General features: G+C 32.9%; 1 protein-coding gene across 2 annotated transcripts; it reads right to left on the reverse strand.

Moving 5' to 3' along the window:
* Positions 1–5436: 5436 nt before the first annotated feature.
* LOC110031441 (heterogeneous nuclear ribonucleoprotein Q) lies at positions 5437–19482 on the reverse strand. 2 transcript variants are annotated; one of them, XM_020734632.1, is made up of 10 exons: positions 19299–19482; positions 18413–18422; positions 17640–18111; positions 17423–17539; positions 8354–8494; positions 6898–7065; positions 6607–6811; positions 6337–6500; positions 5805–5890; positions 5437–5719 (listed from the first exon to the last, which is right to left on the reverse strand). In XM_020734632.1, exons 3-10 carry the CDS (start codon positions 18078–18080, stop codon positions 5614–5616), a joined length of 1428 nt encoding a protein of 475 aa, XP_020590291.1. In that variant the 5' UTR covers positions 18081–18111; positions 18413–18422; positions 19299–19482; the 3' UTR covers positions 5437–5613. The 2 variants fall into 2 exon arrangements, with proteins under 2 accessions (XP_020590291.1, XP_020590290.1); XM_020734631.1 differs by lacking the exon at positions 18413–18422 and having other exon boundaries at positions 19299–19481.
* Between the last annotated feature and the right edge of the window lie 3273 nt (positions 19483–22755).

Below are 22755 nucleotides of genomic sequence, written 5' to 3' on the forward strand. Positions count from 1 at the left end.
AACAACATTTCATTCTTATATATTACAAATGGCAGTGATGAAGAAAAGCACCCAACTTATGTTAGAAAGAAGCTTCAACAGGTTCCTTTGAAATGGTCAGAGGAAGCAAATGATATGGACTAGCTGGCAAAAGATTGCAAAACCTTTTGCAACAGGGGGCCTTGGGTTCAGAGGATTACCTCATCTCCAACACATTAGCCTGTGTAGACCCTGGGTATGATTCATAAAAATAGATACCCTTTGGGCACAGTTTTTATCAGCCAAATACTGCAAGGCTAACCACCCAAACTTGGTTACCAAGAGACTTGGGGACTCCAGAACTTGGGCAAACAAGCTTAAAGTCAGAAAGGATGTTGAACAACAATTTATATGGGACTTGGGCAATGGCAACATTCACTTTTGGCAAGACAGATGGTGCCCATCTGAACTGTTGGAACCACTTACTGAAAATTCAGAGCTAAATATAAAGGTGCAGGAGTGCTTGGAGGGAAACAGCTGGTTCTTGGATAAGCTACAGTCTCTACTAACTGATCAGCCAGCACAACAAATATCCAAACTAGCTTTTAACAGAAGCAAAAAAGATCTTTTGGTGTTAGATGCTACATATAACCAGAGCCTGAACAAAGCAATATACAATAGGTTATACGATTGGGCTAAGGTCCCCTAGGGTGAATTTTTGTGGAATAAATTCCTCTCACCTTCCATGTCCTTTTTCAACTGGAGATGCTTCAATAATTTACTTTCTACTGATGATATACTCAGGCTTAAGGGTCTGAGAGGCCCCTCAATCTGCTCTCTATGCAAGATGGCTGAGTAATCAGCTAGGCATTTGTTTTTTGCATGTCAAGTCTCTCAGGAAATCTGGAGGTCTATGATGACTTAGCTAAAGATCAACACCATTAACCTGGAATGGCAAAGTCCTTTTACCTGCTGGAGGGGATGGAATGACAACAAATTGGGGGCCCTCCCTTTCATTGTTGCCTGGTTTATCTGGACAGCCAGAGACAATATAAAAAATGAAGAACGTCAGGTAAGCACAAAGAAGTTGGTCACAAACTATATGGCCTTCATTAGAAAACTCATTAAATGGAAAAACTTCCCCAACATCTTGAAAATGCAAGGCACTGCCAGTCCTCTCAAATACCAAGTGAAGAAGGTTTTCTGGAAGAAGCCCACACACCCTTTTCTCAAAGTAAAAATAGATGGAAGCTTTTACCCAAAAAGAGCTAGAATTGGAGGAGTGTTCAGAGATTGTAAGGGTAAATGTGTGCTTCATTACCAATCACAAACTATTGCAGAGGATGCTATGGAGGTTGAAACTATGGCAATGTATTGGGCCTTGAAGCTTACAACAATGAATCAATGGAATTGGATTCAGGTGGAGACAGACTCTTATCAGCTATTTGAGTACATGTCAGGAAGGAGTACCCCACCTTGGCATATAATCCAGTGGATCAAACATATGAGACCCATATTGGAAGACATAAAGATGGAACTAAACTTTATTTACAGGGAGGGAAACAAACCAGGTAATTATCTAGCTAAAAGGGGAGTTGAGTCCCAGAGGGCTATAGTATCTACATCTCCTTCATCTCCACTTTTTTTATTGCTTCAGGGGGACTTTTTTGATGGCCCTCACCTAAGGCTTGTGGACTCCATGCAAGCTGAGGTCGATTCTTCATAGTAGGTGGATTACATGACAAGAAGCTTCCCCCTCCTTGATTTTTCCGCAATGGAGACTTCTAATGCACTACCTGACCATGGAATTATGGGTCTACCTCTCTTTTGGGAATAGGCCAATCTTTTTATCCCTGATAGGGGATGATTTTATCCAACTCTCCCCCACAGCAATTGTCCCACACCTCTAGTGATTGGTACAGGATCTCTTAGGGAGGTTTTTGGTATTGGGTGCTCATTGGAGTTTTTTAAACTTTCTTGTGTTTTATAGGTTTTTTTTGCTTTTTTCTTTCCCCTCCTATGTTCTTTCTCTCACATTTTGATGTACTTTTGAGCTTATCAACATGTAAGGAGCAATAAACAGCTTATTTTACTATATACTTAGATCAGTTGGTCAGATATCTGCTTGTCAGTTGTAAGTCTCATCTTTTCTGGTCTGGGTTTTGATTCCTCCCGATTATAGAATGTGGTTCGGAGGTTCATATATATATATATATGTGTGTGTGTGTGTGTGTGTGTGTATATATATATATATATATATATATATATATATATATACATTCATACATCTAACTGCAAGTATAAATATGTTATGTGGGTATGAATGTATGTGCTTAGGACTTTAGCATAAACACTATGGATCTAGCTCATGTAACCTAAAATATATTTGTTATGTCCATGTTCATGTAGGTTGATTCATGTCTACATTGTAAACTTATGTAATGTATAGTACTGTGTATGTACATGTAAAAAAAAGGAAAAAGAAAAGAAAAACATGTGAAGTGTATGATTACATGAGTGTGTGCTTTGCAAGTATGATAATGTGATTGTATGAGAATATGTATGCATTATTTGATGGTGTTTTTACATTCCTTATAGTTGTAAAATTTTTCTTTTCTGCAAGTTAGAATGTATAGTTAGGAAGCTCCATTCAATAAGAATTTCGGTCAACGATTATATATGTTTAAAGGATGTATAGGATGAAGGATTAGCTTCCTAGGCTAAGTAAGAGAAAGAATTTGGTGATCTTAAAAATTAAACAAAAAAAGAATATCTTTATATATAATTAAATTACTTGAGCTCTAAAATGATCATAAAAAGAATAACTTTCTTCTTTAACTAAATATGCTTTAAAATTCTTAATTTTAAAATTTAGAAAAGCTCAAGCTCAAAGGTTCTCTCATATATGAATCCTTTAATGATTTTCAAAATTTTAAATCTCTTAAGTTTAAAATATCTTTTAAAAGCTTAAAACTCCTTTTCAAATGCTCAAATCTCATTAAATTCTTTTCAAAAATTTAAAGTTCTTTCTCAAAATGAAATATTATTTTCAAAATTCAAAACGATTTTCAAAGTTAATACTAAAGATCTTTTTAAAATTTGAAGCCTTTTTCATGCTTCAAAACTCTTTTAGAATTAAAAGATAAAAGATCTTTTTTAAAATTCAAAGACATAAAATCCTTTAAATCTTTGAATCTTTTCAAAAGACCTTCTCAAAACAAAAATAATTAAAAAAGGGGATTTTTTCAAACAAAATTTTTAAAAGTCCTTTTGAGCTTATGATAAAAGAATTTATATGTTTTGTAGTGCTCTCTCAATTGCTTAGTGTAAGAAAGACTTATGTATTCCCTAGCATGTGTATCTATTGATTGAACAATGTTTTTTTCCCAAAAAATATGTGATTTTGTCACCTTGAGTCATGAGTATATAAGCCTTGGGTCATTCTAAATCTAAATAATTTATATAAAAGTAAACTCATATCGCTTATATTTTTTGTATTACAAAATTAAATTATCAAAAAATTCTTTTCGTATAAAAAATAAAATATTTTTAGTGATAATATGAGTGATCCTTAAATATGGAGAGTATAGAATTAAAGAGTCTATGTTGAATATAAGTTAACCACGCATACCAAAACCCTCAAAGTGAAGAACAAGAACACTTAGTATAGAAAACGACATTCAAACCTTAAGAGAACTATGATTTTCTGACATCAAACAATACTCTAGGAAAATTGAAACCACAAACTTCAGAAGAACTCTGATTTATCATCATAACTATTTAAATATTGAAGCCCTAAAGTAGTTAAATTCAACCATCTCTAATTTTCATAACGATAGCCTAAAATAGCTCCAAACCGTGAACCCTAGGTTATCCAACGTGTAAGAAAACCCATATTTACATACATCCCAGAGTAATTCAATATAAAATCCTAAGTTAGCTTACTAGGTACCCAATAAATAAAATTAACGATTACAACCATGGCATACCCCCTTGGGCTATAGGGATATCCTAAAATGAAATAACCTAAAGTTACTGACGAAAAAACTTGAACCATTTAATAGTATGATGGTCTACCTTAAAGCACTATTATGATGACAAGGGGGGTCTCATGTTTTTCTATTGGTTAATAGTTTAAGAATATTAATGCACTTGGAACTATGGAAAGTCATGGACCTCTTTATGGGTGGTGTTATTCTCAAAATTTAGGTTAGTCTATATATAGTCTCCTATTTTGAGTTATATTAGGTTAGATATTCAGCTCCATCTAGAAATCCTCTATCATTTCCTACCCCTATTTTATGATCAAATCAATCTCAAATGCAACGTAATCAAATCTAACTCATCTTAACTCGGCTTAAATCAATCTCAACTCAATCCAATCCAAATCAATTTCAATATCAAATTCAAACCATTTCAAATGTATTTCAAAACTAATGAAATCAAACCCAATCTCAATTTTGAACTAGTTCAATTCAATTTTGTACTTTAAACCTGAACTTCAAATTCAAGGTATTTCCACCGCTTTGACTTTCAATTTGGGCTCAACTCTAAGTATAAAAAAAAAATTTAGATTCAACCCAAGTTTAACAAAATTTAACTTTTAACTTTAAATAAAAATCATATTAAACTTAAGAGATTTTAAAACAAATTTTAATAAACTTTAAAGAACTTAAATCAATTTTTAATAAATCAAACTAGATTCAAATAAAAATCTTGATAATCTTTAACAAGCTTTAATAAATTTTAACAAACTTTAAAAATTTCAAATAAACCTTAATAAATTTAAATGGACTTAAATAAACTATAAGAAACCCTAATAAAATTTTAATAATTTTAAACCAACCATAAAATTAAATTAAAATGAAGTTTAATCAATTTCAACAAGTAATAAAAATATGTGAACTTCTAAAATGAATTTTAATAATTTTCAAACCAAGTTTAAAATCAACTTAAAAGTAAATTTAATAACTTCAACAACTAATTTTAAAAGACCTAAAAATTGTTTAAAAAGTCAATTTTCAATATTTAAACAGCCAACTTAAACAAAAATCAAACCTAAACCCAAAACAAACTTTTAAAATGAAATTAACTTAACACAAGTCTTAACTCAAATAAAAAATCATTATCAAAACCTTTCCTTTTATCTAATTCCTCAAACTTTAACATCCCACCCACACTTGCTATTATTAAAAAGGATATAAAAAATAACTTAAAACTAATTCTTGAGATTTAATTAATTATGAGGAAACCCCCCTTATAAAAATGCCAGACCTCTTTATACTAATATGGCAAGCCTCACCACATCCTAAGCAGAAGCTGAATTTTCTTTTAAATAGGCATAAATCTTACACCATACTTCTACACTTTCAAGTATTTAGAAGGTTTTTCTAACAAATCATATAATCTTCTATAAAAGTACTAAGAAGATTCTCCTAATCGCATCCACAACACTAATAACATGGAACAGAATAGAAATGTTTTAGAATCTAGTAAAACGTCCTCGTGAATAAATTACGTAACAAAATACCGAATCGATACTACAAAACAAAGCGTACAATCTCTTAGTCAACCCAAAAAAAACAAAAAACAAAAAAGTTTCAAGCTACAGTTTCAGGGAAACACAGCTACAACGATATTGCTACAGGCAAAAGTTCAGTATGGATTGTAGCGGCGGCCCCGGTTATCGTTTCCTTTGCGACTACTGGTAGATCTATGGCCACCATGTGACTGCGGAGTTATAGGCACTCCAGGTTGTTGCCTGCAACATTCATGGGACGTTTTAAGCCATCACAAAATTATAATTTTGCAGTCAATGAATGTTGAAATGTGAAGCAATAACTTACACGACATAAGCAATACGCCCATCAGGTAACATTATAGGAACCATTGCAGTGCCAGTAGCTGCCTGTCTGTTTCCATAAATCATGGCCTGCATCATATAGAACCCCAGTGAATTATGACAACAATCTATGCATTATATAGTGTGATTAGGGGTGTCAAAAATTAATCCGACACACCAACTCGATCCAAACACAGCCCGAGCTCTACTAGAAGAATCCGGGTTCGGTTGACCCGAATAATTTTTGGGTCAGGTTTTCTAACCCAATGAAATTAAGTCAGGTTCGGGTTAACCCATCAACATTAAATTAACCCGAGAGCAATTAAACAGGCATTACAAGTCAGGATCAAGACAGTAAGTTAAAGTCAGATCGGGTTCGGGTTAAACTTTTTGACCAATTTAATTAATCATCAGGTCGATTTCAGGTCAAACAATTTCAACAGACTTGAACCCAACCCACAAATTCGATGTCACGCCCCTAAATGAGATCAAAATCAAATAAACTATACTGTTACGAAAAAAGAAAGAAGTTATACCGGTGTAAAACCAGGAGTGAGAGGACCATAAGCACCTCCCATGACTCCATATCCAACCCGACCAGCCGTATAACTTGGCAGGAGAGCACCTTTACGTGAATTAGATGTAGATTCCACTTTCTTATCGGCTGGGGGCTTTGCAAGGGAACACTCAATAACTTCACCTGTTTAATGAACAAAAAATAAATATTATCACCAGATAAGCTTAAAAAGTGCTTGAAATACAAACTCGATAACAAATTAAATCAAGCAATAAAATCAGTTGATGACCATTAATTTCGTATCTCTCGGTGTTTTTAAGCGCCTTCATAGCTGATGTTCGTTCTGCAAAATGAATAAAACCAAATCTTTTCTCCTGCCCAGCCTTTGCAGGAGGCAGCACAACCTTTGAGATTTCTCCATGGTGCTCAAATAGCTTCTTCAACTGATCTTGGCTAACATCCTTGGGTAAGTTTTTGACATAAACTGACTTTATCTGCAAATAATATGTATCATGGGCAAATAACTTGTGACAAAGTGGCAGAGTTATAATAACAAAAGAAATTAACTAAACTTTAATACCTGAGAAGAGGAATCCCCACTTTTAGGATCAGCCCAGCTGACAGTAGGGGCATTAGAATCCAACTTGAACTTTGGAACAGCCATTTTTTTTCTAGAATATTCAGCGCAAGCATGGTTGTAAAACTCAATAAAAGCAAATCCCCGGTTGCGGCTAGAAGTTTGTGGATCCTAAATTTTCCGACATTACCTTTAGTACTTGATTGCAAAAGAAAAAATCAAAGTGAGCATTAAGAAAAATTGACCTATATATATAAACATATATATATATATATCTCTTAACTTATTACTTATTAATTTCCATCTATATATGTTGAGATTAGTTTTATAAGTGTGACTAATTTTAGTCAAAATTGCTAAAACTGGATATTGTACTGCATAGGATTCTAGATAATAACGTGAGTTAAAAAGTTTTAAATTTCTTATTTCTAAAATTGGATGATCATTAAATTATCATTTGTGTGAATTTTCTAAATGTTCTTGATTACATGGAAAGGAAAATGGGTAATTGTTTTATTTAGTGGTCTGCTAACTATCAATTCCAAGTTTTGAGGATTTAAATTTCATTCATTGCATAATCTAGTAACATTAAAAAACTAGATCATAAAGCATCTTGCATTAAATTTGGTATTAAAGCTTAGAGTTATCTTATCATGTCATAATAACTAAATCAACAAAAACAATAACCAAAAAAGTAAATTTAAACAATTGTGTAAGCTATAATTTTAGGCAATTATTAGGAGACATACTCTTAAGAAATTTCTAAATTGAATCAATAATTGTAATGATTTATTAGAATGATGCAATATACTAAAAAGTTAAATATGCCAATTGAGACAAACTGACATACCACCGTTCACCTCTCAACTCATCATTCCAACAAACATGCGGTTATGGCAACAATTGGTAAAATGGAAGGCAAAAGAATTAATGGAAGAAATCATATTTAATAACAGCTTCGTATAGGCTCCAACCTCTAGTTTCAAAGTGCTTCTATCTATACTTTGCCATAAGAGAATTCTTTTATTAGTTTTTTTTTAAGACTGATCTTCTGGCTCTATGTGGGGTTTTAAGATATTTGGACAAAATTGTCTATTTTGTCATAATTTCGGTATTATTTATTAATAACTCTTGGGATACAGCATTAAATGAGAAATGGAACTTTATATAGAACGGCAATTTTAGATATAAAATATTAAAAACTAAATAAAACGTGCCACTTTGAAGACCAACAGCAAAATTGGTGGGCCCACGTGACATTTGAAAAGAGTTGACCAACATAGAGTTTCTTAAAATGTCTCTCAATGTAAGACGACCGTTGATTTCAAGAATATGGTTATAAATTTATGAATCATTTCAAAAAGAAAATTAAACATAAACACGAGGAAGAATTCCATAGAGGCATAATGAAAATTTTAAAACCAATGTAATCACAATTTTGATGGGTGAATTATCTTGCCTTCATCAAATCCACGCTAGTAACACCCGGGCCAATCTCCAGCACTGCCTTCCTCAAATCATCCTCTGTCCAGTTTCTAGGAATATTACCAATAAACAGCCTATGTTTTGCTTGAGATGCAGAACATTTGATCTTCTTGCCCTGAGAAAGCCCACAGCATTAACTTTCAAAAGAACCAATGATAGCACAACTTAAAGTTTAATCAACCAGCTAAATACAAATATTTCCTTGAAATACAAGTAAAATTGATTCTCTGAGAAGTTAATATACTGCACAAAGAAAGACTGCTTTACTTAAAACGTTATAGCATCTAAATAAATCATAAATAATATGAATTTCGATATCAGCTAAAACTTTAAGAAATAACTATTTTTAACGGTCAAATTGTTAACATACATTCCGGAACATGATTAACATTGCTAAATAGCTCCGTAGATGAAACCTTGGAGCATTAGCATTCATTTAATAGAAACCAACCGCACAACCTTTGCACATCATGTTCCAATTTTATCAGTCCTGTTTTGAATCTTAGCTATTTCAGCAGTACAGAAGTTTCATTTTATTGTCATTTTTTAGGACTGATTTCAAAGAACTAGCTTGCATGATTTCACTATGTTGTTTATTTTATGAATCTCATTTAGCAACAGGACTTGTACTTATACCTTTACAAAAAATTATTACCAACGGGATTATCACTTGGTTATATTTTGTTCTTCTCCTATGATAAATTTTTATATGTATTTTTTGTTTAAAATCATCATTGTTGGTCCTAAGATAAGATAAAAAAAAATTAAGATATACTATTTAGCTAGAAATACAAGCAATAAACTTATGTCAAAATTAATAAAATGAATTGAAATTCAAATTTTGTTAGTGTCAAAGCATCGTCTAAAAGAGATGTTGAGAACCTAACCACATTACAACAATAACAAGCCTTTATCCCACTAAGTGAGATCAGCTACATGAATCCTTTTTCTCCATTGTGACTTATTGAGTGTCATATTTTCATTTAATTCTAATAGATTAAGATCATTAATACAATATGCCAAGTTTTTTTAGGTCTACCTCTACCTTTCATAACATAATCTAAAACCTCTACTCTCCTAACTGGATCGTCAGATGGTCAAGGTTTAATGTAACCAAACAATCTAACACAACTCTCACTAATTTTGTTTGCAACTGGAGCTACACCAACCCTTTCATGGATAAATTCGTTTTGCATCTTCTCTGAGTGTCAGGCCACTCATCCACCTAAGCATTCTCATCTCAGCAACGCCTCAAAAAAAATTAAAATTAAATTTAAGTATGATTGCTTGATTATGCTATTAATTTATTATTTTATTTTAAATTATATTAAATTTAATGCTAATTAATAAAGGGGGTAAAAATAAGAATGTAATGAATGAAGAAGATTCGGAAGATGCTAACGAGACAAAATTAAAAGATAAAAAATTATATATAATGATTCTTCTAAATATGTTGAATGTAAATATGAGGACATTATGAATCTTGATCCTCGTAGTGTACTTAAACTTTAAGCAAATGCTTACTTCAAACCATGTTTTAAACATTCATGTCATACAAAATTTAAAAATAAGATTTGTGCTTTGTCTTTAAGAAAAGGGGATTTACATATATACCGCCCAAAACAACCTATATTTCATATTTAACACCAAAAACTTTAATATTATTAAGATACCATCCAAAACCTACCTAAGCTCCAATTCTAGAAAAAAATTTTCATATGAAGTGCGGACGCAACTCTGCGTGCGGACTCCAGTAACATGCTGTCACGTGTGCTACACCGGGCCCACCTCATAAAATATTAAAAAAATGAATTTTTTACAGGGTTTATTGAAGTGAAACCACAGATGTTATTGAGGGGGTTATTGTGGGTTATTGTGGGGGGTTATTGAAGTGGAACCACAAAGGTTATTGGGGGTTATTGCAGCGTTATTGATGTTAATACCCCAATAACACCGAAATAATACCCCAATAACACTGAAATAATACCCCAATAACCCTGAAATAATGCCAAAGTCAGTTCAAGTCTATCAAATTCGGTGTTATTTCGGGGTTATTGAGGTATTATTTTGGTTTATTGGGTATTAACTCCAATAAAGCAGCAATAACCCCCCAATAACACCGCGCGGTGAACCGCCTTAACAACTTCCGCGGTTTCACTTCAATAACCCCCGTAAAAAATTCATATTTTTTAATATGAGGTGGGCTCGATGTAGCACACGTGGCGGCATATTACTGGAATCCGCACGCAGAGCTACGTCCGCACTCCGTATGGAAAATTTTCTCATTATTACTGCATAGCTTCGCTCGCTATTGTTGTAATCACCCTGTAGATGCAAGCATCGCACTATTGAAAGGGGAAAAGAGAAGTGCCACTCCCTTATCTTCAACGCATGCGAGACCTCCTCATTGTCCCACGCAAACATCTTCTCCATCAACCCTCGTGAGCTCCTGCATCCTTGATCTAGGTATTTGTCACGGACGGAAGCAAACAAGTGCAACAACGGTCTTTCTCCTTTGTAGGTCTCTTCTCCCACAATCCCTCACAAGATCCAAAGTGTCTAATCGAGCCCTTGTTGCAAGTAATCTTCTCTCTCTATCACTTTTTTTGTTTTCCACGTCTGAGAGAAAGATAACGAGGGAGAATAGTTCAATGCTTTTGTCACTAATGAGTTTAGGGAGACAAAATGATATTTGTAGAGTTAATTTCATTGTAATTCTTATAAGGTTTAGGGTTTTGGTAAAAAACTTACACTTAAGATTTTGTCGACTATATTTTGCTATATTTTATTATTTTTTTCTATTTTGCCTACAGCAATTCCAAGTTTATGTGGCTTTAGAGTGTCATGTTATCGGAGCTTATAGAACTAATTCATCATCTTTAATTGTATGGATGAAAGCAATATTGAGTGTTGCTAGTTTTAAAAACTGTAATGGATTCATTGCATTCATCTTGTCATTTAATAGTTGTTTTCTTCTATTAATCAATTTATTATAGTAATAGGATAGAATAGAACTTCAAATTTGTAATAAATTAAAAAATGATTGTTAATTGATACAAAAGTCAACTATTAACTCTTTGAAAGTCTAAAATAAATCTAAAAAATGAAACTATGTACAATATATTGTGTTCTCAAAAATAACATAATTTTAAACTTTATAGATACAAACTTCTGCATTCTTATAGTTTTCTTTCTTTCATCATTCTTTAAAAATTTTGATTCCACTAGTCCCATGCAACGATATATCTGCAATCCTGCATGGTTGGGAAAAGGGGATTCGCTTGAAAAAAAATGAAACTATCTAAGCCAAGTTTGCAAAATAAGAATGATAATTTTGAATGGAAAATTATATGAACCTTCCAACTTAAGATAAAACTATGGATTCGATCTCTATTTTCCTTTTTTATGAGTTTGTGGGTAATATGATGAAGGGCTTAGTTTTCTCTCCTCAGCTGTCTGGCAAATTCTCTCCTCAGCTCTGTTTTCTATTTTTTTTTTTACAGCTCGAGTATTCTGCCTTTGGTTAAAGCTGTTTGAATGCCGAATGGCTCTACTTGACAATGTTTCCGTTGATTTTCAGTTTCTGCTTTAAAAAAAAATGTTTTCAGTTATTTTCAAGAAACTAACAAATATTTCATGAATTTTTCCAGATAACTTTGGGAAACTATCACATATTTCATATATGTTTGGTAGAAATATCTAAACATGAAATTTTTTTATCTAGTAGACTTATATCTTTATGGAAGCCTCATTCGTTGTAGATTCTAAGCTATATTTTCAGTCTTTCATGGATTAAAGCATAGGAACCATATACGAAAATCTAATCTTCTAGTAATGGCCATGTTTTGTACAAAATATATTCAAGTTGAAATTTTAATAATTGAAACATGTAAAATTTTTCTGGGAGAAAAAACATGTACTTCAAAGTCTGGAGCCAATTGACTTCGTTGCAATACCCATGATGAAATACTATCGTGAGGCTTTCCACTCAAAGGAAGATGCCCAATAAGTGCAACTTTCTCCATTGATGTAGACTATCTTCTTTATGGATTTCTCACTCCAAAATCCAAGAAGGCTTCAAGACGATTTTCTTCAAGAAACTGTAATTTTAATTTTAAAAAAAACTGCAACCTCATTCTGTATTATGCTTTAATATGCGCATTTTCTAGACTTGTTTAAATTGGGCAATCTTGTTTTCTGAGTTAGCTCGAGTCACTGCAAATAATGCTTAAAAGAAAAGCCTGCATTTTGAACTGATTTTAGTCTCACTTTTCTTAATGGGAAATACGAAGACAAATAGATGTTTTGAATATTGCCTGCCTGCTTTCACAACTTCCATCTAACTTGTATAGATGTTTGGCTACAGAAGCAACAAACAGGCCCAATCTGTTTGCCATTAAATGTGACTCGTGAAGGAAGATTGGCATCTCCTTGTGCAAGATTAAGACAAATTAATGGATGAGTTTTCCAATGATCATTCTAATGCTTAGCTTCAACCAACCTATCAACATACAGGAAGCGGTGATGGAAACTCCAAAACCGATGAGACTATTTCTGTAGTGATTGGAGTTCCAGGAGGAGAACATGAGATAGGTGCTCCGTTAAGCAGTGAAGTGCAGGAAGTTGGCTTCTTCGCCTCACATTTCAGAATTTTTTAAGGCCTCTTGGATCTGGTGAGCTTGCTCGAGGAGGCGAATTTTAATTATGAGAATTTCTAGATGTTTTAGCAGTGTCAAATGAATCAATAAAGGTGGCTGCAACAATATTTGGTATGGGATCTGGATGTTTTTTTAGCCTGGTTCTCTTTTGATGTTGTAATTTATTGTTCTAGATAGGATGACATAATGAACTTTTTTAGGAAACCTAATCCATAAGAAGATCACATTGTTTGCTATGTTCATAGTTAGTTTTTATGCACCAATACGAATATAGGAACACAAATATAAAATATATCACCTATTGAAAAAGCGAACTGATGCCTGCAAACGCCAATAAGATTTTCTAATCATGTTATACACTTGGAATGTGCAAATCTATGAAAGGGGTCTATCTTGAGAGCTCCATGCATGCAAGAATTTTCTAACCATTCTTGTTCAACTCGTAAGTGTTGGAAATTTTATAACATCTTCCTCATGGAGCTATGATAATGATGACGATGATAGTGAACCTAACTAATCGATCAATCTTGCTGACTACTGAACTGAGTTTAAGCCTACGTGCAAAAAGTGCACTTGGTCGTACCTCCAACTAGGTGAAGTCATCCAAAGCTACTTATCGGGACTTGGCATGGTTCACTAAAGTTGGCAGGTGATTCCATATGAAATTTGCTGGCTCTTCTTGGAACTTCACGTGTACTCTTATGTGATAGCTAGAGGTTAGTTAATTTAATTTATGAGAAAATATATTAATCTTTACAAAGTATTTTTGTTTGTATAGCTTAAATGCAAAATATCTCATAGTGATATGTCTGTTTGTTATAGGTACCACCACCAATCTCATAATTTTTCGAGTTAGGGACAGTTTGGATAAGAAATATTTCAACACCCAAAACTCACCTTTAAGAAAGGGTAGATAAAATCGCAAAGACCAGTCAAATATTGGCCATAGAAAAACATGTTTTTCAACAGACTAACGATTAGAACTCTAAGATAGACTAAAAAGCAGCAACGGTTCATTGAGGATATCTACTAAAGAGAATGAGAAAATTTGCCAAGTGAGCTCATAAACTTATAAAAAAGAAAAACAGAGACTGAGCTCATAAATTTTATCTCAAGCTGAAAGTGTTCACATATGTCTCCATTCAAAAACATCATTTGCAAACTTAACTAAGATAATTTTATTTTTTTCAAGTAAATCCCCTTTTACCAACCATACAAGGATTGCAGATTTATCACTGCATGGGACAAGTGCAATCAAAATTTTCGAAGAATCATAAAATAAAATATGTATATATATAAATGCTGAACTTTATATATATATTATATATATATATATAAGTTGAAAATTATATTACTTCTGAGAAGACAATATAAAATATAAATATGAGAGATTTGTTTGATATATTTTTCAATGAACCGTTTGAATTACCATAGTTATTCTTTTCAAATTTTGTCAACACTAATATTTACGTTTACAAATCATGAAAAAAAAACTGAAAATAAATTATATCAACAATAATGTCGGAAATACAAACTGATAGTTTAAACAACACAAATCAAAATACAATATTATAAGTACATTAAAACAAACATCCCTAAATTTTGAGTAGAGCCGAGTCAAATTTTACCTTCAAAATATATCAAATGCTCTTCACCCAAAATATTAAATCAAACATGTTTAACAAAAAAAAACGTCATCACAATAATTGCTATTATAATGCCTATCACAAATTCAACTAAAATCTTAGAGCTTGATCATCATCAGAATCTATTATTGGCATCTTTTCAAAAGCAACATTTCCAATATAATTCATATTGAATGCAATATCACTGTTTCATCAATCCATTTAAAATATTTGCAATCATCTTTTGTTCAATTGCTTGGGCATCTATAAAATCTTCAACCATAATTTTCTCCTCGATAGCAAGTGAATACCATACATAATACTTTGCATCAGTAATAGACTACGATTTGGATCGCCATCGATACTGAGAGTATTTTAACTCGTTCACAAATTTGAAACATGTTAATGATGCACTTAAAAACATAAATTAATATACAAGTACCTAAAGGTTTTGTGGCAATACAAACACTGATCATTCCATCAAGAATGAATCAATTATCCACTATTTGAATTTTCTTTTATTGTATGAGACAAATTGTGTTAAAAGATGAGATAAATTCTGGCAGTATTGAATGAGTATGTATTGTTGTTGTTGATGAACAATAGAATCATCATTGAACTTTTTTTAATCTAACTAGGAGATTCATTTATAGTATATAGTTAAAACTGCAAATATAAACGACATGATTATTGGTAACTTTAATTTAATCGAGATTGAGTTTTTTTCATTTTCACGTTTAACAATTGTTTCAGAACTTTCAAAGAATTGACTTTTTATGTCAATTAATGATCATTTTTCAATTTCATATCAATTTTAAGATCTAATCTATCATATTGCTATCAAGAAGAAAAACAACTATGGAATGGAACGATGAATGTGACCAATCATCACAATTATAAACTTAAAACAATATTACTTTCAACTATGTAGTTAAGGATGATAATTTACACTCCTATAAGCACCAACAACTTCATACTCTAAAACCACATGAACCTTGAAAAGGTTATACGCAAAAAAAAAAAAAAAAAGGCAGCAAAATCTTTGGTGGGGGATTATGTATCATCCTCTATATCCTTAAAGCTCGCAAGTGATAAAAGCATTGCACTTTTCCCAACTACCATATTCTCATACTTGGGAAACAAAAAAATGGTCGATATAGAAGATTACTGACAACAAAGATCTCAATAAGATGCTTAGAAGCTCACGAAACATCGAGGGACAAGCGAGACCCCCAGTAGATGAGAAAGACCTACGATGCACCAGTCTATTGTTGTCTACGACAAATACCTAGATAAGGGAGCGGAAGCTCGCAAGGGTGTCAAGGGCGATGTGTGGGGGAGAACTAGGAAGGTCTCTCAAGCAGTGAAGATAAGGGAGCAATACTTATCTCGTCCTTACAAGAGTGTGATGCTCGCATCTACGGAGGGATTAAAACAGCAACGAGTGAAATTATGGAGTGTTAGAATTGAGGCTTAAGTATGTTTTGGATGTTCTATATGTAAATCCCAATTTAAAAAAGTAATAAACTAAATCAATATATCAATGCTTCATGTGATATTTATGAATTATTCTTAATTTTGTGAGAATCTTTATTTCAAGGCTTACACATTGATTAGCCTTGAGGCTTATGCCTTATCTTTCAAAGGAAAAAAAAACCTCACTTCTTGGTTTTGCTTTTTAAAACCTTACAATTTGCGATAAACTAAATAAATAAATGGAAGATTGAAAAAGTAAATGGCATTTAGGAAGGTTACAATTCATTGTATGATGGGAACATTAACAATAAAATTGCATTAAGATGATAGGGGTTAGAGAGTTGAAAGAAAAAATTGCTGAGAATAATAAGGATGATGATTATGCAATTACAATCAACTCTAATGGGAATAGCAATGAAGTGAATTAACAATCAAGATACCATACTTGTGGTTAGTGTTTATTCACAAATTGGATTAGAATAGTTTAAAAAAAATAAAATTTGGAAAGAGGTGAAAGAAGATAACATTACCTAAAGAAAAAATGTGTACCAAGATAACCTAAGCACTACTCTTTCATCATTCAAGCAAATTTTAGTAGAAATTATAAGGTAACAATATGGTTTCATGTTTTCCATTGTTTATTTCATTTCCCTCTAACGACTCTCCATAACTATAATATGTATTTAACAAAAAGTGAAGGATAAATTCAAAAGGAGAAACCATTGAACATCTACAACTACAAAACTGTAGTTTGATATTTTTAACATAATGTAGTAATGCATATTTAATAATAATTTTAAATATGATACAGATGCAATACTGTATATATTTTAGATTCTTCAAAAATTCAAAAGCAAGAAAGTTTAATTTTCATCAATTCTAATCATAAAATATAAAATATAATGGTATAAAATCATACTTCTACAAGTATAACATAAACATCAAACTACAGGAAGCATATTTTTTAAATCATCTAACATTGTTTATTGCCCATTCTATTTGTGCAGATAAGTCATAATACTTCTTTTTTTTTTGCATTATTCAATAAACCAAAAGCAACAATGAGTTGATTAGTTTATCAATTCTATAAAAAATATAAAATAATTAAAAGGATTGAGAATCAAACTTCTAAAAGTATATCATAAGCTTCGACTCCAAGCACTTAGTGAACTGTCTACCAAAGACCACTTCAAAGTATCAGATTTGTTCACCAGCACAGCGTTTATGCGGTTTTTAGAAAAGTAAATAAATATAAAGAATTTCTAAAGACAATATATCAACTACCTTGAATTCAGTATTGTTCAGTTTTTCAATAGCTTTTGAGGCCAACTCTCTTGTCCTGAAAGTAACAAAAGCATAACCTTTATTCTCTGATGAATCTTTTCCTTTCATCATTCTAACCTGCCAATTTCAAAAGCTTGTAAGTATTTAAATTATATAAACTAAAACATATATTGATAATAAACTGAAATATAAATTGATACTAAAAAGTAAAAATGACCTCAGTAACTTCCCCTGCTGATTCACAAAAACTTCTTAACTCTTCTTCAGTTGCAGTAGGAGGGATGCCTCCAACATACACTTCTGATCCATGTGGAGGAAGAGCAAGAAGTTCAGCATGCTTTTTGCTTTCATCCTCCAGATCTTCACCATCCTCTTTCACAGATTCATTATTGGCCAAAGTTGAATTGGCTTTTGCAAGAGCACCATTAGCAGCATCATTATCACTCTCCTCTTCAATTCCCTCTTCTTCTACTTCTTCTTCCTCTAACACCTCTTCTTCTTCCTCCAACTCTACTTCTTCCTCAATTTCTTCATATTCAACCTCTTCTTCCATTTCTTCAGACCCATCAAGCTCCACCTGCTCTTCAGGCTCAGCAGGCATTACAGGCTCAGTCACCTTAGCAGCAGCAGCAGCAGCTCTTGCTCTTGTCTTCGGCATTTTATGTATCTAATGGAAGCTTGAAAAACAGCTGTGGAGAAGAGAAGGCAAAAGCATTTGCGGAGGAAGCATACAAATTTTTGTTGGATGGAAAATAAATGAAAGGATGAGAGGAATTCCAAAGTAGAATCTCATATTGATCCAAGCCATGGAAAGCCTCAAAGGAGTCTCAACTTGATAGATCTTTTGTATTGGTTGATAACAATAGTACACATAGAACAGGTAAGAGAAAGATTTAATCATGATAATAGATAGGATGATGCTCAACAGGGAAAAATGATGAAAAGAATTCTGCTAATTTAGAAAGCAAGATGAAGCCTGAAATCTCTTGCCTTTGTTTAACTGAATAAGTTATACAAATCCAAACACAATGATTCCAAAAGAGAGGAAAGAAAAGAAAGGGGAAAAAAGAAATAATGTGAGAAGCACAGAGATAAAAGAGAAAGTAATAAACAAGACAATATCTTAAATCAAGAATAAAATATTCATAAAATGATGTTGCACAAAGACATCTATGAAATATTGCAGTAAACCATAGTTAAAATCCATTGCTCCTATTGCAGTGGAAGAAGATATAATCAGATAAGATCAATTTTTGAAATTCACAATCCTAATGTATGATGTTATTTAGAATCTTCTACCAGTAGCCAGAATTTAGAACAGGGGTACAGAAATATCAAGAATCTATTCAACATAATAACTTAGTCATTAACAGTTTCATAAAATCAGAACCAGACCAGTAATGACTAGAATTCTTAAAATGTCGTGACAGGGAAAGGTACAACATCAGGAAAAACTTATTTCCGACTACATAACCACCAAAAACAGGATTAAGAGGTACATTTAAAAATTTAACATTTTCTGCATATTTTCAATCAGCAAAACCTAATCAATTAAAAAACATGGAAAAAAAAAAGAAAAACGTCATAATAAACGTCATGATTCAAAAGAATATAGCCAACAAAAAATGTTCATCATCTCCATGCTAGTCAGTAGATCTTTTGTAATGGTAACAAAAAAAATCAATCCTAAACTCAGACATCAAATCCAGGTACTTGATTCGAACAAGCGGGAAAGGAACGCAAAACAGAAAAAAATCAAAGGAGATCTTTTGTAATGGTAAAATACCACAAGCGTTAACAGAAGAATATATAGACAAGTCGATCAAACAAAAGAAAAGCCATAAACAGCTTCCGAAATGAGAGTGCAAGAGCTTACCGGGTGACGTTGTGGAATAGCCGTCGAGGTCAAAAGTATCAGACGGCCTTATGGTCGGACAATACAAGTGAGAGCAGAACCCTAATTTTGGAATTCACTTCTAATTTACCATCCTCCGTCCTTCCACGTTACGTATAATCTATGAAATTATCCCTTCCACTCTCTCTCTCTCTCTCTCTCTCTCTCTCTCTCTCTCTCTCTCTCTCTCTCTCTCTCTCTCTCTCTCTCTCTCTCTCTCTCTCTCTCTCTCTCTCTCTCTCTCTCTCTCTCTCTCTCTATGTGATAGTCCTAAATTAAATAAAAATTAAATAATCTCGAATTATCAGCTTCGAGCAATGCTTGAAAAAATATTTTTTTTAATTTAATCTCAAATTATCAGCTTCGAGCAATGCTTGAAAAAATATTTTTTTTTCTGTCCATATTTACATATATAATATAAACTAAGTATAATACCAAATTCTCTAAATTATATAAAAAATATAAGAAAAATTAATTTCCCAAAGTAATAAACACTTTTCACTATAATATATTTTGAAGTAATTGATATATTAAAAAAAATATTTAACCAAATTTCAAAATTTAGATTAAGTTAATATACAAGAATTATGTGATTTTATACGTGTTTATATGCACGTGCGTGGAAGTATATAATATGTATGTGTGTGAAAAAAAAAATAATAATAGTAATATATATATATATATATATATATATATATATATATATATAATTTTTAAAAATGGTTGGGCTGAAGAGGGGGCGGAGCCCCCACCAATCCCCATGTGCAAATTCAAATCACATCTGATCAAGGATTCAAAACCTAAGTCTAGAGGGGTCTTACGCAGAGCCGCAACACAAGCGCGCGCGCCCACCCACCCACACACACACGCGCGCAAACACACACACCCACACGAGCGCACACACGCACACGCGCGCGCACACACACACACATACATACATACGCACGCACACGCACACACGCACACACGCACACGCGCGCGCACGCGCACGCGCACACGCACACGCACACGCGCGCGCGCGCGCATACACACACACACACATACATATATATATATACACATACATACATTTTTTTGTTAAATCCTTTTGGGACGAAGGATCCTTCATGGTGAAGACTTTGGGAAAGCCAATATCATTGCAACCTTTGTTAGCTGAATTCAAGCGAGAGAAAGTGAGAGAGGGAGAGAGAGAGAGTTCCAGGAGCCCGCACCCTTTTCTTCATCTTTGTTCCATATTATACTTGATGGACAATTAATCATAAACTAATGAATACAGTATTTTTATGTTCACTAGTAGGGCTGTGAATGATCTGATTTTAAGCCAAGCTGAGGTCAAATCAAAATCTGCTAAAAAAAATTGATTCAAAATTTTGGCTCGTATTATTTCCATCTGATCTAGATCCGAGCCAAAATTCGAATCAATTTTCGTGCGATTAACGATCTTCGATCTAAATTCGCTAAATTCACAGTCATAAGTTATTAACAACCTGGTTTCAACCTGAGCTGGGGTCTCACGAAAAATTTCAATCCAAATTTTTGGCTTGTAGATCGCCTCATTTATTTCAATCTGATCTTGATTCGAGCCAAAATTTGAATCAATCTTCGAGCAATTTATTATCTTTGAGCAAAATTCACAGCCATATTTGTTGGTAAGCTTCCTCTTATATCTTTCATGAGAACTATTAAATTTAGATAAGTTCTACACCTGCTGTGTAATCCGATTTCGGCGATGTGATAGTTGTCCTTTTGACTTGGGCAATGAGCTTGGCCTTGAAAATTGATAGGCACAATAAATATTGAGTGAACAAATATTAGGGCAACCTTTATCAACTTCGGCTTGTAAATGCAATTCGGTCACTTCAGCTGGTGGTTCCAGCTAGGCTACTTCGGCTGGTGGGCCTAACTTAGCTAATTTAGTTGGTAGGTCTGATCCAACTACTTCATTGATGAGCTTAAGTCAGCTACTTCTACCAGTAGACCCAGTTCAACCACTTAAATTGTTGGATTCGATTCCACATGAATAAATAAAGAGAATAATTTAACAATTAGCGATTTGGTATTATTTGTGCATTTAGTTTCTCAATTCTCTTATCTCTTCGAACAGTTCTCCCTGATTCTTGCAAGAAGAAAGATAAAAAATATCTTTTTGTTTGATTGACCTTTGAGCCCTTCGAGGCGAAGATAGAATGTGTTTTAAGGATAAACTCCTTTATATGCATTATTAGTTCTTTAGCTTGTATTGTAAAGAATTTGATTTTCTCATTTTTAAATGCATTATCAATGTTTCGAGGGCTGATCTTCTCCTGGGAGCGTTATCATTATATTTTGACATGGAGTAGTCCTGGATTATTCATTAGTGGTTTGGGAACCCATTCATTCCTTAGGTCCTCTTTTGCTTATAAAAGTAGTCTAGCCTGGTTCACTTATCTTGTCTAAGGCGCCTGCTAAGCAGTTTTTTTTCTTTTATTATGAATACTAGTTTTGATTTTTAGAATGGTATTGTTGGCATGCTCCATAATAGGATTCTTTTGCCTTTTTTTCCTCACTTCATTGTTCGAGAAATGCTTTCAATGCATCTAGTTACTGAGGGCTCCTCTGACAAAGGTAATTTTGCATGGTTCTTGACTTGACTTGCAATTATGCGGTTATTTAGTTTTCCAGCAAATAACTTGACCCAGTTTCTTTATGCGGCTAGTGTGCAAAATTGATATGTTATAGAATTTAGAGATTGATTTATAGTTTACACACTATGGGTTCTACGCAAGTATATGTATCGTTCAAGAAATATAGAGCTTTCTTTCAAGAACTCTGAGTATTGATACCGCAGGGAAATGTGTTAATGCTTAAGCACTTCAGTAAAAGTTCTTGTCTACAATTACTCGTCTTTGCCTGAAATTTGCGAAATGTTTGATTTTCCTAAATTCATTATTTTACTCTAAAATTAAAGTTAACTAAATTAAATAAAAGCCTAATATATGGAGGCTGGTTAAATTTTGAAAAGTTCTTATATGATAAAAAAATATTTCCTCTTGCGAGGAATATAGTGGCATAAGTAGTAGAAGAAATGATAAAATTATGTAAAAATTTGTGTGCCAACAAAAAACATATGTCTGCCTACCCTTTTTTGAGTGTATAGGTACGCATAGTATTCTATTAGGTTTACATAACTAGTAGAGATGCGAAGGTGGTTAATAACCTTACAACTCATGGTAAGGAACATATTCACCTACATCAATTGTCACCTAGAAGCTCCTAATAGAAACAGATCATGAAGTATATTTCCTTTAAAAGTTGCATTGCCGCCCAAACTACTTCACCATCGATAACCTGATAGTGTGAGTGCACTCAAGTTGTGAAGTCACCGCTCTTGCAAGTCTTAGTCTCAACTTACAACAGATTTTAAAAAAAAACCTATGACCAGTACATTATGTTAATGAAA

This window comes from Phalaenopsis equestris, unplaced genomic scaffold (genome assembly GCF_001263595.1).
Source record: "Phalaenopsis equestris unplaced genomic scaffold, ASM126359v1 Scaffold000818, whole genome shotgun sequence".
Taxonomy (NCBI): Eukaryota; Viridiplantae; Streptophyta; class Magnoliopsida; order Asparagales; family Orchidaceae; genus Phalaenopsis; species Phalaenopsis equestris.